Genomic DNA, 20830 nt, shown 5'->3' with positions numbered 1-20830 from the left:
AGGTTTATTTTACTCTCTCCCCACCCCCAGAAGCAAACAGAAACCAGGACAGTGAAATGGGCTACCTTAGGGGTAAATCTAGTGTCACCACTGCCAGTGGCAAAAGAACCAAGACTCCAGGATTCCAGTAGCACTGCCTGGTGCCTGGTTCCTGGGAAAAACAGATGCACATGTTGTCCTTTATCACTTCAGACATCCAGGTTTTCTGTAGATTAAGATTTGCCAGCTAGGAACTCACAATCGAAGATCACCAAACACCAAAGGAAATAATAAATCACCATGAGTGACTCAGACTCTCAGAAAAAACGTGTATTGGACTCAGACTCCCTTCCCAGCACCCCCCCCCCCAAGGATTTCAGACAACCAGATAAAGAATTTAGAATTCCAATCTGTGACTATTTTAAAGGAATAAAAGAAGAGAATCACAAAAACAAGCAGGCAACAGGAGATTATTAGAGACTACAAGAGATACTTGAGAAGAATGAACCTGAACTTTCAGATGCAAAATGTACACCTGTTGAACCAAAAAAACTCAATGGGAGTATGAAACAGCAGACAGTTCATGAGTAAAGAGAGAATTACTGACCCGAGTGAAAGATCTGATGAATTATCCAGAATGCACTCACACAGCCAAGGAGAATGGAAACTATGAAAGGGGGCTTAAGAGACATGGAAGACAGAATGAGAAAGTCTAAATATATTTCTACCCAGAATTCCAGAAGGAAAGAGCAGAGAGAACAGAAAAAGGTACTATTTGAAGAAATGATTACCAAAAATTTTCCAGAAACAATGGAAGAACAAGTATTCACAGATGCATGGCCCACAGCATATACAACAAAGGACAAATGTGCAGACCCAAAGAAAATGCACCTACATATACCATAGTGGAACTGCAGGACAAGGACAAAGAACAGCAAACGCACAGGATGCACAGAAGACTTCTCAACAGTAACAATGAAAGACAAAAGACAGTAGAAAAATAGCTTCCATAGAAGGGGGAGGAAAAGGGGAAGGAAGTGGGGGAACTACAGTAATTAGTTGTAGGACTGTCCAGAGAGACAGAGTAACCAAAGACTCAAGAGGCACCAAAATAAAGCCTCCCACATCTGGGAAACAGTGTATGTGAGAGAAACGTAGCAATTCAGATCAACAAAGGAAGCATGAACTCAATGTAGGGGGCCCAGGACAGGTGGCTATCCATGTGGGGGGAAAAATGTAACTGGATCCCTACCTCACTCCATAAACATCAACTCCAGGTGGATGAGAGACTGAAATGGATAAAGCAAAACTGAAACACCTACAATTACAAGGTAATATTTTTATCCCTGTGAAGTTGGTATTTTAAAACTTTCTTAAAATATAACCTAAAAATTATAATCAAGAATATCAAAATTAAGAATTTCTGTTCCTGATAAGACAACAGGGAGAGAGTGAAAATAGAAGCCACACACTGTTAGAAGATAGTAGCCAGAAACATAACCAAAATAGGATCGGTATTCAGACCATATAAAGAATCAGTTCAAATAAAAGAGAAAAAGACAAAGAAACCAATTGGGAAATGGAAAAGACATCAGGAGGTATTCCAGATTAGACACATATGATCTCGATCAACACACGGAAAGATTTTGAACCTTATCAGTAAATTGAGGAATGCAAGATAAAATGGGATCCCATTTTCACCCACTTGACTCAGAAGATTTTAAATCTGACAACAGCAAGTGTTGACAAGAAAGTGGATGAGTGAGAACTCTTTACACATTGCTGGAGGAACATAAGGGGTCCAACCACTTTGGAAAAGACACATTCTCTCGTAAAGAACATCAATTCTACTCCTGGCTAGGACCACAGAGAACCCCTAAAACGTGTAGATCTTGAAACACACACAAGAATGTACACAGCTTCATTTTTCATTAGGAAAAAAAAAAAAGCAAACGCGAAACAGTCTTAACTTTCCATCAATCAGAGAACGGAAAAATAAACTGTGGTATATTCACAGTGGAATATCATACAGCAGAGAAAACAACAGAGGGCCATGTAACAAGTGAACAAAGCAATAGTACAACTTTTACAAAGTTTAAAGATAATGAAAACTAAAGGGTGCAGTGTTTGGAGATACGTACATACGGAGAAAACCGCAGAGCAAAGTGAGGACATGATACACACAAAGCCAACAGAAAGCTGCTCTCCGGGGGACAAGGACAGGGCTCACAGGCCACCGCAGCCATGCTGCAAATATTCTGGGTCCTAAGCTGGTGGTGAGTCTGTGGGTGTGTATCTGACTGTTGAAACACACACAAATAATATACATCTATATACAGCACGTAAAAGTAGGCTGGTACATGCTCTTAAAAAAACTATACAGAGGACACTGAACACTGGTTATCTTCCAGGCAGGGAAGGGAAGGGACAGACTTTCTTGGTTTATTTTGTGCCTTTCTGTGATGTCTGAGTCTTCTATTCATACATCCTAAATTTTTAAAAAGTGAATAAATAGGAAATATCCGCATAAGTGAGTTAGGGCTACTTTGTAATTTTCTTTTTTATACTTCATATTTGTGTTTAAAAAAGAATAAATGCTATTTTACATAAAAAAAAAAAAACCCCAGCTGATGTTTGCAAAAACTCACTTATCTAGGAACTCCTGTCAGGCGGAGGCTCCCACGTAAAGTTTCTCAGGAACAGGGGTCTGACGCACGTTTGAGAGGCAGGGATGCCTCCTTAAAAGTACAGAGTGCACGTACAGACCAGGCGGGCAATTCTGTTTTCATGCTCATTTCCTTCTATTTTTGTAACATGACTAATTTTACACAGAAAGCAACCAAGACTTTAAAAGATCTCAAGGTCATTTGGCCCTAAAACACATCTAAGTGGAAAAAATTTTTAAGACGAAATATCACTGCTACTAATAAATGCACGTAGTGTGCCAACAGTTTGTTTATTTTTAACGACAAACGAATACAGTTTGGAAACAGCTTACTGTCATGCCCTCATGTTCTTTCTTCACGTGTCCTTTGTTCTCCTGAACAGGCTTGGGCTCTGAAGAACTCCCCGTCTGTACATTTTCCACCTTTGGCCCTAGAGATCAGTGGAGGACATCGACAGCAGGGACATTTCAGATGATAAAACTGGAAAAAAAACTTTATACTGAGGTAATTACTACACTTCGATATCCTAAGACATGGAAACAAGACTTACGGACCGGCAGGCTGGCAGCCGGGGGTCAAGTCTGCCCTGCAGGCCTGGTCTCTGTGCACAGAGAGCTTTCACTGCCACGTGTTCACATGGGGGAGGGCGACAAGGCCTGTCCCCGGGGGCCCTAGGGGAGGGTCTCAGACAAGAGCTGCCCGAATCAGCCAGGAAAGCTGGCGGGAAAAGGGAGCAGTGGGGAGGCTCAGCGCCATTGGAGAACAAAGACAGGTGGCACAACCAGTGTCAGGAACGGAAGAGGGAGCATCACCAGGAAGCCTGCAAACGCTCACTGAAAAGATCATATCCTCTGAGTAGTCTGGGGCCAAAAAATTTGGGGGGAAAAAAAAACGCATGAATTGAATGAATTTCTAGGAAAAATACAACTTATCCAAATTAAGCAGGAAAAGGAAAGTACGGATAGTCTTACAATGATTAAAAATTTTGAACAATACTTTAAAATCTTCTTAGAAGAAAACTCCAGGCAGCTGATGGATTCTATCAAAGATTTAAGGGGAAAAAATCATAATGATCTTACACAAAATAGAGAATAGAAAATCCTTCACATAACACATTTTAAAATTATTTTCCTTGTATTTTCTTATTTCAAGAGTATTTCTAAGACAGGAGACTTCCCTACTCTTCTGATGAGGCTAATGTGACCCCGACATTAAGAACGTGGTTGATTTCTTAACTCATGACACTACACCTAATTAAGTTTGTTCACTGACACCAAACACAATGTAAACCTGTGCTTCCGTTTTAAAATACATTATTCACTGTTTACACGTCTAACCATCTGCCTCTATGCCTCCCACGCCTGTTGCTGCTGAAAGTTGTTGGAGAACTGTGTAGATGAACACGATTACAAGTTATTATTGTCAACCTCAGCAGAGCCTACACGCTGCTAATAAACTCTGTCACAAGTCTGCTCAGCCTCTGTTCTCAGTGTCGACTTTCACTCAGGCCTCACCCCTCATGCCCTGCTGCTGCCCTCCCTCACCCGTGGTGAACATTCTCTGTCTCCCACCTACTCCAGCCACCCTGGACTTCTTTCTTTTTTCGAGTCCTCACACACGCCACACTTGAAAAAAGTGCACACACACTCTCTCTCTCTCTCTCACACACACACACACAAATAATTTAGATAGATTAAAGTAAGTAGTGAAAATATTTCATTGCCAGAAATCACATCTTTGCAATCAACTTATGAAGCAAATTCCCTTGAAATAGAGAGTTAGGAAAGCAGCACGACCTGCAGCTTCATCGCGGCCAGAGCCCATGGTCCCGTGAGTACCGGAAGCGCTGGTACCCGGAGGCGTGCAGGGGCACAGCGGCCCCGTGACATCAGGCGTGCTGCTGCTCCGGACCACGTGCTGGGGCTCCACTGCTGCCAGGTGCCCAGGCTCGGCTGCAGGTGCGTTTTCTGACTGTGCGCTGTCTTCGACCTCTGTGGGCGTTAACACAAAACATGCAGGGAGATTATTTCAAAACTCCTAAAAATAATTGCACTACTGAAGACAACTGATCCTGAAAATGTCGTTTTAGACAGTTTTTTCCCCACAAAAAGTGTGCAGTTAGATTATCTGCATTTACATAAGGTTCTCTGCACTTGCTAAGAGCACATGTTCCTTGTAAGTCCTACGAAGTATTTTATTTCAACCAAAGTGAAGGGGAAAAAACAGAGAAAGCAGAACGGTTGAGAACTACTGTAGAATTACTTGGAGTCTCAGGGACAGGCCTGCTGAGGAGAGAGGGATGCTGGAGATGCAGGGGGCAGGTGATTTCCACGTGTGAGAGCAGAACATCTCTCTCTCTCTCTCTCTCACACACACACACACATACACGCCCTAAAAGAAGACAAAAGGAAGCAGGATAAACAACAAGGTCCTACAGCAGAGCACAGGGAACTATAGTCAGTGCCTATGATGGAAAAGAAAACGCAAAAGAGGATGCTTATACACCTATGTGTGACTGAATCACACTGCCGTACACCTGAAACTAACACGACACTGAGTCAACTCCACTGCAACTAAACATAAAAAAAGGGACTTTCAACTCTACTACTCCTTTTAACAGAGAAATGTACAGCTGTCCAAAATAAAATACAATAATTATCTAATGGCTTATATCACCAAACGCAAGGTTGAATCAATCACTAAAGTACGAAAATGATCCCCTGGCAGTTTTAGAGAATCAATAAATGCACGTCAACAAGTAGGAAGCCACCAGGAGTCCTGACCACCGGATGAGCTCAGCCAGAATCACCACAAGCCAGACTCCCCTAGACAACCAAGTCCCTCTGCGCTCGTTTCTAAACTCCATGGTTCACTTTAATCCTGGAATTACTGCAAAGAATCACCCCACTTTCTCTCCCTGGAACCACAGGTTCGGGGTCACAGCATCCCTGGCAACGTGATCATTGTCATCGGCCCCTAACCTTACCCCTCGTCGACCCTCTGCGTGACCCCAGACAACGACCTGATGGCACCCCTCCTCTTGCTGAGGCCTGGGTCCCCATCACTATCTAGTCAGCTTGCGCCCGCACGGTGAGCACAGGGCTCCCCTGGATCTCCCCAGCGGCCTTGACCCCATAAGGGGCTCTGGGTCACTTCAGCCTTGAGCAGCCCCAGCCCACGGGGCACCTGCTGCCTTCCCCCGTCACTCAGTCCTCCAGGCTAACCTCCCTCTGCTGTTGCCTGGGCCCCTCCCACGGGTCTCGCCCCAGGGTCCTGCATGTGGCCCCCGGCTGCCTCCCTTTGCAGACCCCGCACTCCCTCCTGCAGGCATGAACTCCACCTCCATGTGACTGTCATAGCCTCTTTCCCCCAGTTTTGATTAGCTCAAGTTTCAGTCCTTCTCAGAAGGGAATGATCACCGTTCTGCCCATGTTATCTACCTGGAAGGGTCACCCTCTTCCTCACCCTAAACGAGACTCGCTGCCGACGGGCCACCTCCGCACACCCCTGTGACCCGTCTGCCCGGACCACGACGCTCTCCGTGGGCCAATTCCAAGTGTGACACGGGATTTCACCGCAGGGCTGCAGCTTGCTGTGCACTCGCCCCATGAGAATTCCCTGTTAAAGGAGCCTGCCCTTAGTCACCAGGCTTCAAAACTGTGCGACGTGTGTGATCCCTCACTTCAGTCCTAAGCACTGGGCTGTGGTCTAAATTCAGACTCTGACGGGAGGCTGGGCGGAGAGCGCAGCAGAGGAAGGCCGGCGGCAGAGCACACAGATCCACAAAGCCTCATCCTCCCTGGATCGGCCCCGTCCCTCCTCTCCCCTGGAGAGCCAAGGGCTGCCCCTGCCCCAGGAGAAACCCGGGACACCCGCACACCTGGCGGCTCCCCCCCAGTGCACAGACCAGGCCCCCCAGCTCGATCCCCAGGCTCCTCAATGCCAGGCAGCAGAAGCCCGATGACCCGCGGCCAGCCCCTCCCTGCTGTCCTCTTCCATTTTCCCTCCTAATCACGCAAGACACGGGAACCTTCTGGGAAGAGTTGTCTGGAATGAGCCTACACGTAAATCCAACGTCAGCAGAGGGAGCCCGAGAGCTTCCCCCGTCTCTAAATAATCACTGGCAAGGACTGGTCTTTATGGACAGTGGGGACAGTGGGGACAGTGGCTTTTCTGCACTTGACTGCGTTGGGGACTGGGGCTGGTAGGTTGGTTTCGGGGCTCTGAGCAGAAACAAATAGGGGCTGGGCCAACACTGGCTGCATCTTTTTCAAGATAAAGAACATCGCCATCTGCTGGGGTGCGATTCGGGCGCAGCACCCTGGCTGCCAAACGGGAGTGTCCCCACTGGTCCTCGACATGACAGACGGACCAAGAGCCTGCCACACCAGCTGGTCTGCCTTCCCCACAGGCTGGCCTGATGGGGCTTTAAGGCTGTTTCTGTAAAACTGCCGGGAGGGACTTCTCGGACGGAGGAAGTCCAAGTCTGAGAAAGCACGGGAAGTGGGGGCAGTGGAGGCCGAGGGGGAGGGACCCTGGGGTCGGGTGCACTCAGGCTGCCTGCTGCTGGCGCCCTGAGCCACTCCTGCGCTCGGCTGTGCAGACAATGAGAAACAGGATGCAAATTCTCCTTATCCCACAGTTCGATAAACCCCATTTCCTGACTTGAAAGTGGACACTTTTTGGCCTTTTCTCACACTTTGTGCCAAGTGTATACTCAGCATGTGTTCTGTATAAATGAACAAATGAATGCCAAAAACATTTTCTGGATATCCTGTTCCTTTTCCTTTTTTAAACAGTTCTTGAGCTCCCTCTGCTGGCTTTGTACTCACACTAAGGTGGCTCCTCTCTACAGCCAGCAGCTGCAAGAACTGTTCTCTGATAACAAATGAGAATCGTTGAACACCGATACACAACTATCAAGGTAGAGGATTATCTGATATTCAGAGTAGAAAAAGGGCAGCCTAAGTCGTATAAAATAATTACATTATAAATTCTGGGAGGTCTAAGGCGTTTTAAATATCACACAATTTGAGTCACTTCAAAGAGCAAAATTCTCTCTCAGATTAACGAAACCCATCTCGCTCCCTCGAGCAGACCTAGCCCAGTAACCCACACTGCAAAGCACCAATTTTCCAGCTGCTTGACAGCGTAAGTTACACAGTATCACTACTAACTCATTGCTTTCTAAAGCTCCATTCAGAGCGCCAGAAAAAGGATCAAATAAGGATTAATTTCATTTTCCCCCACTGAGAGGAGAACCAGCATGATTAAGTTAAGTGTGTAAACTCTTCGGAAGCTTCTATTCATTCCAGACGGCTGACTACTTTTCAAAGAAATTTCACTCACTCTTTAATCTAAGGCTTCCTTAACCCGTCTTATTTAAATCCAGTGAGGCCCATTCTCCAATTACCCAAATTCTGGGTTCCATTTACTCCTCATACAAGGTTGCATAAGCAAAATTAACAGTGTAGTTTCCTAACTTCTAAAGCACTGTGCACAGTACCAACGTGACCTTCTGAAAGCACAAGAGATGTGGACCAACTCATCATCTTGATGTTTCCCACAAGGTCTGAAGGTGAGTCAGCCCAGACCCTGACCACAGCACGTCCCGTCAACCGGGTACCACCTGGAAGCCACAGACCAGATGCAGAAGCAGCTCCATGGGGTTTTCAGTTAGGTCCCCTTAAGCCTCTTCTGGAATGATGGAAGGTCGCCGATCCTCTAATTACTACTGTTACAATATTCCTGAAAGAAAAATAAAATCTACCCTCTGTGTGGCCACTAAGTGTTACTGACTGATAAACGTCCCAACATAAAAACAGTCAAAAGTTGCAAAACAGCTAAAAAAGAATTGTTTCCACAAAGGAGAAAAAAGGAAACACAGAGATCACCAGTTCCACCCGCCTTGTGCTTATTATGTCGTTACTCATGTTAACGGCAGACAGGTGGCTGTGACTCCCCCAAATTCTGCTGCCACCAAATACAGAGTCCCAAAGGGATCAGAATAACATACGAGTGGATGAAGGTAAGTAACTCTCTATTGTTTACACTGTTGAAGCCATTTTGGTGGGTGGAATCATCATATAGATAAGGAACAAAGCCAAGGAACATTAACTTAGATGAAAACAAAATTAGCAATCATTTTTACAGTAAAGAACCTTGGCCAGAAAGTCAACAGTCAAAGTGTCTGTGTTATGTACAGGTGGCTGTGTACCTAAGCACGTCAGTATTCAGCAACAGGTTAGCGAGATAGGCCAGCACGCCAGGATTTACACTGCAGCGCAGGTTTAGTCATCGCCAGTGTGCCGACAAGGGGAGAAGCCAAGACTACAGGCGGACAGGCATCCTTCTGGCCCAGGTCCCGGCTAGGCCTGCCACACCAGACCACGGCACCACTTGAATGGTAAAGAAGAAATGCCGCCAGACCAAGGAGGAGCTCGACGGAACGGAAACCAGCAGGCTGTCCGCAGAGTCACTGTAGCGCTAAGGGCTCTCACCCTGTGCCGCAAAGCCAGGGACAAGCATAGCAGAGGCAAGGACGTGCGGACCAAGCACAGCCGCCTTGTTCCTCGCGGTCAGTCTCTCATCTCAGCAGTGCTGAGGTTCCGGATCAGAGGCTCCCCGAGCCCGGGGCTGCCTGGGACGCGCCAGGGTGTTCGCAGCACCTGTCCGCTGGATGCTGGTGGCACCACCCCAGCGCCGACAACCACAAATGTCCCCAGATGTTGCCAAGTGTTCCCCGGGGGGCGAACGCCCCCACCCGACAAGCACTGCTCTAAATCATTCAGCTTCTGCTGGAACTATGTGCGTAGATACGAGACTCACGAGTCTGAGTAAACCGAAACACAACACTGAGAAAACGTTTCCAGGGGGCGGGCAGAGCCCAGGGGTGGGGCACGTACTCAGTGTGCACGAGGTCCTGGCTTCGACCCTCAGTACCTCCACAGGGAAAATAAAGTGAAGAAAAAAGTTTCCAAAATGATATCACTAACAAAAAGAAGTTAATGGTGAGAACACATTCTAGACAAACTAGCAAAAAACTCAAACAGTGTAGGAAAAAACGTGCTGTGAGAAAAGTCCCCAACGAGTGTTTATCAGCCAAACAGAAAGAAAACTATTGTGAATACTTCACCAGCCATCTCTAGGCGGGAGGATCTTCCTGAAACCAAAGTAGCAAGCAGTTAACGCTCATCAGTAATTTAACTGACTGGTGGCCATCACCCTGTGTGCTGTTCTTGGCACTTTTCACCTGCATTATTTACTAGAGAAGAAGAGCTTTCTAAGAAGCACAGAACTTAAGTCTTCCCTCGTCATAAGTGACTCACTAAAATGTCTCACACACTCATCAGGGGAACTCAACTAATTCTGCTTTGCTAAACCACGCACAATATGACATGGTTTCATGCTACTCGAAGCCACAGTGAAGCTATCTCCGATGTTAAATGAACACTGATCTGTAACGCCATCTTTCTGAAAATAAAGAGAACATGAACATGTTTTCCTCTTTAGTAAGGAGATTCAGCTCATCTTAGGATCATTGCAAGATAAGTCGACACCGACCTAATTATTCACCGTGGAGCAAGTGAACCCCTCTGATGGGGTGTCCACGCCCAAAATTACTTTGGTGCTAGAACCTCTTAATGAACCAGAAAGCACGCGGTTTGTAAACAACACGTGGCTAAACTCAGTTTTAATTGGCTGAAGCCCAGGAATAACATTTCTTTGCTTTGTAAACGAGCACTTCTTATCAATGCTTTTTTGTTTAACTCAAATCTCAATAATCAGTAAGAATCTGCATAAACTGCTCATTCCTTTATACATGGACATGATTTATTGGCTCCAGGGAAGTCCAGCTTGCATAATTTTTCCAGTTCACTCATCCCAGGGGAGGCACAGCCAACACCCTGACACTGGCGTGCTCAGAACTTCTGTAGGATTTTCTGGATTCCCTTCCCCTCCATGCAAGGGCCCTGCATAGAAGGCATGCTAGGCAGGCAGCACCTTTCTCCCCTCAAAAACTACGGACACACTGTCCTCTGTCCTCAGCTGCAAACGCAGGGACCAGCAGTGTTACAGAAATTTTTCTTGACCATCTAATTGCTGCTAAGCGTCTAACTACATCAAAACAACGGACACCCACGGAAACCAAACACCAAGTGCGACGCCAGGCACGCATGCCATGCAGGGGGGTGGGGGTGTGAACAGAGGAAGCAGGGCCCGGGGCGGCGGGAGAAGCTGGGGACAAGGCACATGAGGCAGCGTGACAGTACCTCGTGGGAGCACGAGGAGTGAGAGGGACCGGGGAAGAGCGCGCCGGCGTCGGGCAGGAGGAGCGGGGCGCTCCGCGCGGCGGGCAGGGCCTCAGAGAGGAGGGCGCGGCTGCGGGCGGGCGGGCTGCGCTCGGCTTCCAGGAGAGACAAAGTCACAGTCAGGTCACAAGGCCGCCAGGACCCTCTCTGTCTTTCTCACGACCGTTATTTCTCTGGGCTCTCTCTAGTAGGCAAAGGAGGTCGTTTTAAACTTCAGCGGTAGTCAGTACAAAGCACAAAATTTAATCGCGGTCTCTAAACACAGCCGCCTTCAGCAGCCGATGGCGGGGCCAGCAGCCGCCCACGGTCGGTCCCAGTCTCCAAGGTTCTGGGTGTCGAGCCTCTCCTTTCCTCTGGGTGTCAGATCCGCATGTGGGTTGCTTGTTGACTTGGGCAGACTTTATAATCAGCTTTCTCTCCCTAAAGGGCCCAAACCAAAAGACCACGGTGGGACAGGGAAAATCTAGCCTACGGCTGAGACTATTCATAAATAATGAGTCATTCAAAACTGGCCCACCGAGAGACGGCTGTGTTCAATAGCAAATCATTTCGTAAATGATTCGTACTAACGGCTCAAGAGCACCTAGGAGTCAAGATGAACAGCAAAGGATCTGATACTGAGAAAGAAAGGTTAAAATCTCCATGAACCCATCCTTCTAAATCTCATCTCGTGCTCAGTAAATCCACAATTTCTCAGTGCAAACTTCATCATGTTCTTAAGCTTTCTATATATACTGCTTCTCAAAGCCATCTGGGGAAGTGGGTGAACACACCAAGCAAGAGGGTACACCTTGTACACAATCCACCATCAAGAAAGTCAGTTTCTTCCTTAAAACGAAAAGACGGGGGTTTACCTGCTGTGTTATTTTTATGTGATTTTATTTAACATGAATGAAATAGAACTACAAATGTGGTGACACATTAGCAAAAAGTGGAACAAACGTTTGACTTTCCCATCTTTTCCCCCATCCTCTGACCATCAGAATTCCCAGTTCTGAAGGACTATGTGCAATGCGAACACAGCATCGTTCACAAATGTGCAAGGTGGTGTTCAGGTGAAAACAACGTCCATGGAAACATCAAACAGACTGACTTCAAATTTCCTAAAAGACATTTATCTCTTGACGTCAGGGACGCTTCATTCGTGTGTTGCTTTAAAAAGTTTTCCTCTAATAAATCGGATAATTGTGCGCTTTTCCAAGATTGATCACTGGGTATTTTAGAAATGATACAATATAGAACAATATTTTGGAATAATACTCTTGTGGAAACTAACTGACTTGCCTTCATCATTCATTTTAGACATCTGAAGTTTTCAGCATCATTCACACTCAGGAATGAAGTTTTACTTTATTAACTTTAAGACTCTCCTTGCCAGTCCTTCTAAGTTGCAAATGAGTGCATTCTCTGTTCAATTAATTTTCACAATTGCTTATTTTATATTTTCCTCTCACCATCATCACTGACATTTTCTCAGCCTAAGTGTAGTCTGTGTGGCAAATTATAATAGAATAATCTTAAATCACTCCCTTACTGGGATTAGAAAAAAAGTCACTTTCAAATGAGTCTTCCATAATAAACATCTTCATGCTAACAGCACAAAAACTAATGCCATAAGCCGCTGCTCTCTCATTAAAAGGTGGCCTCTGCACAACCAAAATCTACCATGAAAATATTCTGGGCCTTCTTAAAAGACTAAACAAAAATATGTAAAAACCATAGACCCAAGTAAAATCTCTAATATGTAGTCTATATAGATTCCTTTTCTAAAACAGCATGGCACGATAAAATCTTCAAAAAACATAGTTTTCCCAGGTCACAAAAAAGTCCTAATATTTTATAATTTTTAGAAATATAAAATAAAATAGGAAATATGTATTTGTGTATCCATCCATCCACTCGTATGTGTAAAATGCGTGAAGATAACAGATCTGGCCAACTGAGTGGCTCTCACCTTCATTATCTTTTAGAGGTTCTGGTTCCAAGTGTGTTTGATTTAATTAATCCTACAAAGGCCAGGTTTATGGTTTTGAAGTGACACACTCAACAAATACCTTTACATGACTTTGTAAAAGCTCTTATTTTTGCGCAGCTTTCCAGGCACCTGAGAACACCAATGAGCAGAACCCCACTGGCAAAAACACACACAGGGCTTTCTAAAACACATCAGCGCCGCTACCATACTGTTGGTCTAAAACGCATGCTGAGAAACTAAGATGCAATCTCTTCTCAGGCTGTGTTCTGGCCAAGTTAGCAGCACATGGAACATGCAATACACAACCATTTGCTGCTCATTAAATGTGAGAAGAAAGTTTTTACAAAGTGCTTTGAATGAACACTTTAATCATCACTGTCATCCCAGGGTTGCCAGGGGCAGCAGGGAGTCTGGGCAGCCCAGGCACGAAGCTCCCTTTGTCACAAACTCCTGTTTCGATCCCTTTCTTTTAAGGACCCAGTGATGGAAGAAAGGAGCTTTCAGGAGTTGGGATGAGAAAGGAAACCGGTGAATGAGCCACCCCAAAGGCTGCCTGTTACCAGGACCTGGGTCTCTGCTCGAGGTGGGGAGGATGAAGGAGGCAGGAAGACAGGAGATGAATGTAAATAAGGTGATAATTACCAACAAATGTTACTGTACAAACAATGAGGCCGCTGGGGTTAAGGTGTAACATAGCTTCATAAAAACTCCAACAGGACTCTAAGCCAGCTGCAGGAAGCCTGTAACACGCACTGGAAACTATGCTGAGTGTAAATGAATCTTTGACTGATGGCCAGAGCACACTGTGCCTTTCTGCAGTCAACCTGCTGAGTATCAGTAACAGCTGCATGGCGTTGCTGATGTGAGAAACCGCAGGGAGCAGAGAGAAACTTGTTCTAAACTTAAGTCACTGGGAGGGGAAGGGGCTTTACTTGCTCTTATTAAATACTGTGTACAAGCTTACTTGTTAAAGATTTCTCTTTTTGAGAGCAAAGAGTAGTAAAGAGGCTGTCAGGTCAGCGTCTACAGGCATGGAAGGCTGTTCTCCTAAGAAGCGAAAGCACGTGAGTGTCTCCCTCCAGCTCTGGAAACAGTCGTTCTACACCTTTTCTTTGCTGGAATAAGCTTCCACACTCACTTAGGATCAACACTGTCCAACAACAACAATAATGCAACTGGCTAAGTGATTCCTAAGGCTCTGCTCTCCTCAAGGCTCAAACGGAACGTCTCCTTTCTCCCTTTTGCACAAATATCTGACCCGTATTAACATCTCAAGCCCTCTTTTGTGATGAAGGATTTACAAAGAAGTATCAAAAACTGTGATCTGGAAAGTCATCAGACAGAAAGCTAGAAGGATACAGACACGTCTCATGCAGTAAAAGGCCTCGTTGTTGAGTTCTGGGTGGAATTTTAATACTTGTGAAACATTTCACTCCTGTAGACCCGCGCCCTGGAGAAACAGGGAAATGCAAGTTTACCGGCTGCTTTCTGGCGAACGAGGCTTCTGGCCTTCTCGACTCCCGGCGCCCCAGACGTGGTGGCACTCCTGAACCGCATGGGCTCCGTCACATCGGGGTGACTCCGCCAGCTCAGAGAAAAGGACCTCCCCACTGTGGTTCCTTTCTGAGGATCAAGAACACAGCCTACGAGACAAGAAAAAGAATCCCACGGCTGAATTCACTATGACTCGTCTCACAGCCTCGGGCGCTCAGCACACTCTACACACAGTATCCTGCACAACCGGCGGATTCCCTCGCTGAAGATTAGGTACCACGTCCCTAGACTGCAAGTTAGGAAGTTCTCCACGTGTCAGTAATCTGAAAGTCCCTGTTGCCAGAGGATTTTCCAAGCATCTTCTGTGGTCTCTTGAAAATCATCGTATCTTCAACAGTACTCATTCCAGTATACAAAAAAGTTAATAAATCTTTCTCAATATAAGAACAATGTCAAATCCAGTTAAACCACTGCTCCCAGGACACTCCAGAAACTGCTTTTATAAACCAGAAAATTAAGAGATCCTGGTTTTAGAACAGTACTCCATCCTGCGGACACCAACCTCTCCACAAACCCCCAAGAGAGATGTCTGCCTCTAAGTGCTGATTGCAGTCAAATGGGCAAGGCTACTGAGCCTCCACAAACAACCCCAATCCTGTTTCAGTGACGCTCCGAGCAGTAACTGCTCAGCTCCGTGCTTCACACTCCCTCCTCTCCTCTCCTGCTGCTCTGCTCAGAGATTCCAAGTGAGTGGCCAAGGACCGCAAGACGCACAGGGGAAACGAGAACGAGACACTTCGAGGTCTCGCGCGGGTCTGCTGGGGCTGGGGCTGGGGGCTGCCCGCGCCCCGGCCCATTTTCACACCCAGCTTCTTCTGAGAGTGCACTTTGTTTCCGCAAGTCCGGCGCTTGTACAGAAAGTATTTCTACAGTGAATATTCAAAACCATTTTTAGAATAAAATAAGATAATAAATAAATCAGAAATATTTGCCGTAGCCGTTAATTAAAAAACGTGTTCTGTATCATTCTGAAAACAGCATTCCGGAAGCTATCTGCCCTCCTGAGACGAGCCTGTCTCTCCCTGGGAACCTGTGTCCGCACAGTGGGAGGGAAGAGAGTGTTTCGGGGCCTGAAGGGGAGGGCGGGTTATAGGAACTTCAGGAAGTAGGAAATGCGCTGAATTTGCAAAGGCCCTTGCTTCCTGTCTCAGCCACTCCCCTCCATCCTGAAAGACGCCCTCGTTGGGAAGTCTCTCCTAGGTTCCTGGCTGGAAGCATCTGGATCCCCCCGGACTCCGGGTTGACACTGGGGCCCTCAGAGCTGCTGCACAGGACATGACAGAGGCCCGGGCTCTAGGCTCCCTGACTCGACCCCAACCCCAAATCTCCAGTCTAACTGATTTTTTTCAGGAAGGCTCTGTACAGCTCCACCTCGGGAGAAAGAAGGCTCTTCTACTAAAGTGTGTGACAACGTCACTGCATCAGACAGTCTAAAATCTAAACTGGGATTAAACAAGTCCACGAACACCACGCCCTTCAACTACTTCGTTTCGGCTTCTCCCTAACCTGCTTTTTTACTCACAGACGGCAGCGCAGGTAATCTAAGGATCAGCCACGTCAACCGCGCGTCCCTGTGGTTAGTTAACCTCCGTAGCTGGTTCACATCTCCCTGTACCCACACCTCTGCTGTCTTCCCCCACAAGGACTCTGAGCCTCAGCACACCACTTACTTTGGTAGCAAAACTGGGCAAGCAGGGATTTGCAATGCACTTGAAAATCTGGGCTTGCCCTCTTGCTGCTCCCAAGCCATTAGGCGGGCAGCCCGAGCCAGCCCGCCTGGTGGTGAAAGATGTAGGGCCCCGTCCCCCACCGCCGCGGCCGACAGCCAGCCGACCCCTGCGAGGAGGCCGCCCGGCTGGCGCGTCACAGCCGACTGCAAACGCAGCGGTGAATCCAGCAGCAGAAGGGCCCGAGGGAGCCCGACTCCAACTGCTAAATAAATGGTGTTATTTTATGCCACTATATTTTGGGGTGATCTGCCACACAGCAAAAGCTAACTGATGCAAATCTGCACTGAGACTGTGGTGGAGGCTCCAGCCTACCACAGCAGGTAATGCACCCTCTGTGAGTCTCTGGAGAAAAAATTCCTCTCGGGTCCCAGGACCAGGAAAAGCTAAGCATGTGGATTGTTCGTACCTTGTGTGCTCTGAGTGTCTGATGTAGCCCTGTGGTGACCAGTGTCAGATCCGCAGTTGCCCCTTCCTGCCTCCCAGCAGGCACGGAGGCCCCAGTGTGCATTCTGGCACTTTGACCTTGCCTGTAGCTCCACCCCTTTTCATTTTGCCCCCATGTCCTTAGGTATTTTATCTGTTATACTATGTTTATTTCTAGAAACAGCCTCAAAATCTTTACATAATAAGTCGGAGTTTGGTGAATTAATCCCAGGACTGTGTCACAGTCTTAAAGACAGTAGTGAAGACACGCTGCCAAGCTGTCACCCCCAGCAGAAACCAGCACCGATGTTTTCCACCCAATCTGACTTTAGGTCTGAAAACAGTTTTCACCTAGAAACACAACAAAGCCAGAGTGACTCCCACTCGAAGCACTGAGAACCTCTCCACCTGTCCCAGAAAGGCAGCAGAGTACACTTCTTTTTCTCTTTTCTTTTTTTAAAATTGAAGTATAGTTGATTTGCAATGTTGTGTTAGTTTTTACAAAACAGAAACAGACTCAGAGTGCACCTCAGTGGTGCAGTGTCTTGAGTTGGACTTGCCTGGCTTTGCTTTCTGGCTTTACCACTTTTTAGCTGTGTGACCCTGAAGGAGCCGATCGCTGCGGACCCCGTCCTTGAGTCTGTCTGTGACGTGGGGGCAGCGGTATCTACTTCCCAGGCTGCCAGGACGGTGGGGAGGGAGAGTCCGTGCACGGCCCCAGCCATCACTACTACTGTTACCAGTCCCCCACCACACACACAGCCTCCCCATACACTCAGCGCCTCGGAAAGCGGCCGAGCGCTATGAGACACAATCTAATGCCACCATTAAAAAAAGACACTGTCCCAACGCTGGTTCAGTTGATGATGAGATTTCCTGCGTCTGGTGCCTGGCTGTTTCACACAGTCCCCCCGCCCCAGCCTCAGACACCTGGGGCCACCTGTACGAGCGGAAATACCTTTGCCTCGCTGCTTCTTTTCCTTTTGTTCACTTAATTTGTCCAGAGGCAGGTTTGTCATCTCAACGCCGTAGACGGTTCTGGCGAGCACCACCGTCAGGGAGTCCATGATGTTGGCCCACTCGCTGATGAGCTCGTCCCACTCAGTGAGGGATGACAGCACCCCGAGGAAGTCGTCCCAGAGCTCTCGGGACACGTATACGCAGAGGCTCGCTCGGATCCAGGCCACGATGAGCGTCTGAAACAGTCAACCAACCAGAGAATTCCATCGTCCCCATGTGGAAGAGGTACGGTTTTCACAAAAGGTGTAAAGTTACTCTCAATAAAATGACCGTTGGAGTGAAACGCGCTTGTGGGTATTGTTTTTCTTTTAATTTCTCAAAATTCATTTGATCAGCTGCCATCGGGTTTTGAGCCCGTGCGAGATCAGTTACCATCAGGAGAAAGCCCCTGATTCACAATGATGCTCGCGTCTGTGGCCGGTCCCGGCCGGAACCGGGGGGAAGACTCCTCCGCCTCCCGAGACACCACTTTCCCTCACTCTCCGCGGCAGCCTCCACAAACCTCCTCTTCTACAGGGGGACCTCCAACCCCGCCAATTCCTGCCTGACTCTGAGCAGGTGAACTCACTGTGGGCTTCAGAGAGAAGAGAACCCATGACACAAGAGCGCCTCCCTCCAGTGCCTGCAGATGTGCGTGGACAGGGCGCCCCTCCACACTCGGGCCTCCTCCTCGGTCCCTGGGTTTCTATTAACCCCACCTGTCCTGGACCTCTGACCCTCCTCCTGCCCCAGCTCCTACCCATCAGCATTTCACTGTGTTCCAATTCCTCCTTCTCTTAAAAAAACCACACAAATGCTCCCTTGAACCCCAGAGCTCCCCTCTGGCGAGAGCCCTTTCTTTCCCTTTCAAAGTCAACTTTCTTGAAAGAACATTCCACACTCACCCCATCCCCACCTCCTCTGCCACCCCACCTTCTGTCTGGGTTTTGGTTCCCATCTCACGGCTCCAGTTACCATCCATCTACTGTTTACTTTTCAACCGCCGTGTCCAGCCCAGACCTCTCTGCCGGTTTCCTGGCCTTTCTAGCTGTTTACTGGGCAGCTCACGTGCACAGTCTGCACGCAGCTGTGACGAAGCAAAGTCGTAAAAAGAACTCAGTTTCTTCTGCTGAGATCCCACCAGTTCCTGGATCTGGTCTCTCCTGCTCAAGGCCTCTGCATACGCTGTCCTCCCTCCCTTCCCGCATGTTTCCTCTACAACTTCCACCCACCCTTCAGGTCACAGCTCGGACATCACTTCCTCCTCGGTGTCCCCGACTGCCACCCACCCCCGCCTGCAGCAAGCAGCCTTCAGTCCCCGCCATTCCCCGCATCGCTGCCCCCGGAGCTCCTCTCAAGTCGATTCTCTCCTCCCCGGTCTTGTGGTCCACAGCACTGCAACCGGCCGTGGGAGACCCTACGAGACATCACGCAGACGTCCTGGATACCGCCTCACCCTGAAGCTGCCTGGCTCCTTTCCCCTGCCAGCATGTTCCACACCCTCTGAAGTTCAAGTCAAGCTCCACCCCTCGCCCGGAGGAAGTGCGGGTCCAGCTCAAGTGAGCCCCAGCCGCTCCCCTAGTCTCAGCAGAGGGGACCTTTACACCCAAAGTCGGCGCAACGTCCCTGATCTGTGATCAGAACTGCACCGGTCAGCGCGCCAGCCTGCAGGCACCCCTGCCCCACCCACACGCAGACAGGCCGCCGGGGCTGGCGCTGCGCGTGGGACGGCAGGGACTCGCTTTCCGGGGCGTGGGAGGGGTTAGAGTTACTTTCTGTTAACAGAGGCGCTGGGGACGGAACCCAGGACACCGTGCGTGCTAGGCGCGTGCTCTGCCTCTGAGCTGTACCCTCCCCACAGGTTCGCCCTTTAGTGAAACTAGGTTAGCTCATTCAGGGTGGTATGGCAGTAGACTGCTTTTTAATTAAGAGAGAAAGTTTTCTAACACAGACCTGGGAAAACTCTGAGAAACAGAAAGCAATTTGTAACTAGGTAGGCCTGCTCTGACCACCTGAAAAATCATATTTAAAGTCATCTTCGGCAATGTTCCTCTTCTCTGTTTCAATTCGTGTTAACTACACTTTTTAAAGGGATAAAAATGTTAACGTTGAGCTAAAATAGTTTGAAAATGAGGTTCTAAAGACTCATCTAAAATCTGACTCTAAGACGAAGAAATTTTTTTAAAAATTAAGGACAATGCAAAAGGAAAAATTAATTTTATCATTTACTGTTTTTAATACTTCATTACACATTTATGTTATGACTAAAATGCTAGCTTCTATTTATTCATTGTTACACTCCTGTTTTCAAAATGAGTTTGAGATCATTACCATAAAGTGCACGCACACAGTGGAATTAATAAACAGGAAAGCAAAAATACAACCGTACAGAGTAGGGGGAGAAAGCAAAGCCTGGCAAAGCCACCGGGACTCGGCTCCCGGTGGTCAGGGCACTGGCCTCGGGTTTAAAAGCAGGTGGGGGGGGTGTGCCTTGTCCTAACCCAGACGGCCTGCGCTGGCTTCATATGGTCATTAGACGAGGACAGAACCATGACTCCCCGCAGCTCATACAACTGTCCTCAGCCAAGCCCCGCACACACACGTGACCAGGCGCCGCACGGCGTCCTCAACCACAGCCTGGACGGTCGGCGGGGAGGGCACCTTCGCACGCGAAGGCAGGACACCGCCTCCATCCGCTACCCTTTTCTGAGAGGAAGAGGGAGGGAGAGGGTCTCAGACTCGGTTCTGTCACTAAGCTGGTCTGTGCCCTGGACGATTTACGTGGCTTTTCTGGAGTCCCATTTCTGGCTGAAGGTAAGAAACTGGATAAAAGCGTCCCCGAGGTTCCTTCGAGACTGAATTTCATGCTTTAGCAAATGGCTCTTGGCTCCCAGGTGTAGAAGACACCTTCACTAGTCAATCACTCCTCTTCTCACAAAGTTCCCCAACCAACCATGCTGTGTGTTTCTGTGTCCACGTCCCGAGGGGACCACACAGCCCTGAGGTACTGGCTCACACTGCACACAGCAGGACTGCGGTCCAGGCTTCCTCACGTGCTTCAGAGTGTCAAGCAGGAGGCCACACTGAGCCCTGACACCAGCGCACAAGGCATCACCATGGCAATCACCGTTACTTGTTAAGTGTTTAAAACTAGGCAAAACTCAACTATCTAGCCCAGGGAACTGTATTCAA

The 20830-nt window shown here is 48.0% G+C and overlaps 1 protein-coding gene across 5 annotated transcripts in view; it reads right to left on the bottom strand.

Annotated features, from left to right (window-relative positions):
- Window positions 1-20830, bottom strand: part of RALGAPA2 (Ral GTPase activating protein catalytic subunit alpha 2) — a 265479-nt gene that overhangs the window by 155144 nt on the left and 89505 nt on the right. For 4 of the 5 annotated variants that reach the window (XM_074347799.1, XM_074347798.1, XM_074347800.1 and 1 more), the window contains 4 exons: window positions 17598-17835; window positions 14411-14575; window positions 4442-4636; window positions 2978-3075 (listed from right to left, as the gene is read on the bottom strand). In XM_074347799.1, coding sequence (XP_074203900.1) covers window positions 2978-3075; window positions 4442-4636; window positions 14411-14575; window positions 17598-17835 — 696 coding nt within the window. The remainder of the gene's footprint in view (window positions 1-2977; window positions 3076-4441; window positions 4637-14410; window positions 14576-17597; window positions 17836-20830) is intronic. The other variant, XM_074347801.1, reaches the window with a different exon arrangement.

Source organism: Camelus bactrianus, chromosome 19, assembly GCF_048773025.1.
Source record: "Camelus bactrianus isolate YW-2024 breed Bactrian camel chromosome 19, ASM4877302v1, whole genome shotgun sequence".
NCBI lineage: Eukaryota > Metazoa > Chordata > Mammalia > Artiodactyla > Camelidae > Camelus > Camelus bactrianus.
Note: the sequence above shows the minus strand (reverse complement) of the source record. Positions and strands in the feature narration are given on the sequence as shown.